At 33.4% G+C, this 2,599-nt stretch overlaps 1 protein-coding gene across 1 annotated transcript; it reads right to left on the reverse strand.

Annotated features, from left to right (window-relative positions):
- Nucleotides 1-823: 823 nt before the first annotated feature.
- LOC109591290 (uncharacterized) lies at nucleotides 824-2,591 on the reverse strand. The gene is made up of 7 exons (XM_020007050.1): nucleotides 2,569-2,591; nucleotides 2,447-2,521; nucleotides 2,220-2,401; nucleotides 1,816-2,140; nucleotides 1,595-1,711; nucleotides 1,177-1,546; nucleotides 824-1,122 (listed from the first exon to the last, which is right to left on the reverse strand). Exons 3-7 carry the CDS (start codon nucleotides 2,354-2,356, stop codon nucleotides 1,037-1,039), a joined length of 1,035 nt encoding a protein of 344 aa, XP_019862609.1. The 5' UTR covers nucleotides 2,357-2,401; nucleotides 2,447-2,521; nucleotides 2,569-2,591; the 3' UTR covers nucleotides 824-1,036.
- Between the last annotated feature and the right edge of the window lie 8 nt (nucleotides 2,592-2,599).

Genomic DNA, 2,599 nt, shown 5'->3' on the forward strand with positions numbered 1-2,599 from the left:
TACTGGTACTATAATTATTATGCAGAAGATGTGGGTTTATTTTTTGTTTCTAGTCAGTTCGTAGTACTCAAACTTTACAATCTCCAGTAGCATTTGACGGAAAACTAATTGTGGCTGAACAAGTATGTGAATATATATGTTACTCCAAATTAGGCCAAAGTCCCTGTACTATAGTACAGGGACTTTAGCCAAATTTCACCAAAAATGAAAAGGTGAGAATTCTTCGTTTTTATAATGCTATCTGATGCATATACATGTACTTATGTGGCGTAGAAAGTTTGAGCTGATTCCAATCAAAATTGGATTTTTTACGAATTTTTAAAGTTGCTCTAAAATCGGACAAAAGTCCCTGTACTATAGTACATGGTCTTGGGCCAAATTTCACCAAAAATGAAAAGGTGAGAATTCTCCATTTTTATAACGTTTTCTGATGCATATACATGTACTTATTTAGCGTAGAAAGTTTGAGCTGATTCCAATCAAAATTAGATTTTTTACGAATTATTAAAGTTGCTCAAAAATCGAACAAAAGTCCCTCTAATGTACTAGTACACTGTACATGATAATGATGATATTTTGTCTATGAAATTTTTGCCAGAATGAGCTCAAGGTATATTGTTATTTTACAGTATCTATGTCATCTGGTTAAAATCTCAAATGAAAAGTTAGAAGACAATTTTCAAAGGATAGAAAGGTTACTATGTGTACATGTACATGTACATCTATTAGTATCATTATATTATTTTATTTAATACAATGATGTCATCTATAATGAATTTCTTAGTAATTATGTTTATATACTGGTATTTTAATTATCATTTAATTATTTTTAAACAGGTTTTATAAACTTGTTAGGGAAGTCTGCATACCAACAGAACCTCCTCCAATCAAACCTAACTGCCACAATAACTCTCACTCGCTTTTAAAAGTTCAAGAGAAAAAGAAAGAGAGAATTGATGATGATAGTAATCATGATTATCTGGAAAGCATTGATCAATTATTTCATTAATATTTACAATGATAATACTTTTAACAATTAAAGTAGCAATATTATAACTGCTATTGCCAATAACAGTACAAGGATAGCTAGCAGGTAATAGGTTAAATTTGAAGGCTTGCTATCTATGGAGGGGGGAAGGGAGAGTAATATTTTTGCCTTTTTTCATAATTTCTTGCCTCTTTTTTGATCAGGCTTTGAAGTAATGTCACTTTGTGATTTCATTGTGGTTGAAATTGGTTTAAATTCTTCTCCATTTCTATTTTTATTGCCACCATGTGATAATGTCAAGATAATTCCTTCTCCCCAAATATCTTTTAAATTTTCTTTTGCCTCTTCCTCATTTTCCTCGGGAAAGACGATCTCGCATAACTCATATTTCTTGCTTTCATCCTTGAACCAGATTCTCCTTGGAAACATTAACTTGAACGTTTTCCAACTTTTCTTCTTCTCTCCTTCTTCACTTTCTTCTTCCTCTCCATCAACCAGTTCAGCAAGGATAGCTTCTTTGCGAATGGTGAGAGTTTTAATGGCATCTTCCTTTAACAACTACAAATAATAATAATAATTATATAGTTAATTTCCCAGCTTTTCTACTTCAACTAGTTGCTGCCATTTTGCTTGAGCGTGGACATAAGCCTTGCAATGGAGACCATCTTCTACTTTTACATTGAGACCGTCACTAATGACAAAGGGTGAATCCACACCACTGGCCTAATGAGAAGAGAAAAAGGAGCAAAGTGAAAATACTAACACATATAGTTTATCAGTATGTTTTTATTTAGGGATAAGTAGATATAGTTTCAAATTCATCTTACGTTATTTTTCCAATTGAATTTGACTTCAATACAGTTACCACGAACATATTCTGAGACACATTCATCATTCTTAGGTATACTCCCTCCATCACTGATAGCTACTGCATCTCTAAGACTACTAACACACTGATCAAGAGTATCATTCAATACTCCACTTATGCCAGTAGCATTAGCATCTCTTCCTTTTATTTCAATAACTTGTTCAGTTTCAAAGGAGAGATAGGCATGTCCTACAAGCAGTTCTTTTTGTGTTGCCTTTACTTCAGAGCCTGGTAGTTGTAAAACTGACTGAGGGTCATCAATGTCTACTGACAAACATCGTAACCTTCAATTTAAAAAAAATAGAAAAGTTTAAAAATTAAAGTCTTTGTGACTTTTAGTTGGACTTTTAAAGTTTGATTTACTTTTTTGACTCCTGTGAATAATATATCAATAGCAATTGATCCCTCCCTCCTCCTCCTCTACTTTTCTTCTTAATTGAAGCTAATAAACCTCTTACTAAATTCAACTGGGTCTTGAGTTGCTTCGGATTTGTATCCATGGCAACGCCGAGGACATATATGCCCCCTGGGAGGGTACTCGAAATCTAATCGGCAGGAGTTAGTAAATTTAAAATTCCCACATTACAAACCTGTTTAGCTTTTTCAGTGATATTATTACCACCATCACTTGTCACTGACAGCACATGATACTGTGAGTCTGAGATCTACAATAACTGACAATGTTTTCATTTTCGAAGAAGTGTTTATCTACCTTGCATCCTATCAGCAAGACCTGAGCTTTC

Source organism: Amphimedon queenslandica, unplaced genomic scaffold (genome assembly GCF_000090795.2).
Source record: "Amphimedon queenslandica unplaced genomic scaffold, v1.1 AMPQUscaffold_8513_Cont19543, whole genome shotgun sequence".
Classification (NCBI taxonomy): Eukaryota; Metazoa; Porifera; class Demospongiae; order Haplosclerida; family Niphatidae; genus Amphimedon; species Amphimedon queenslandica.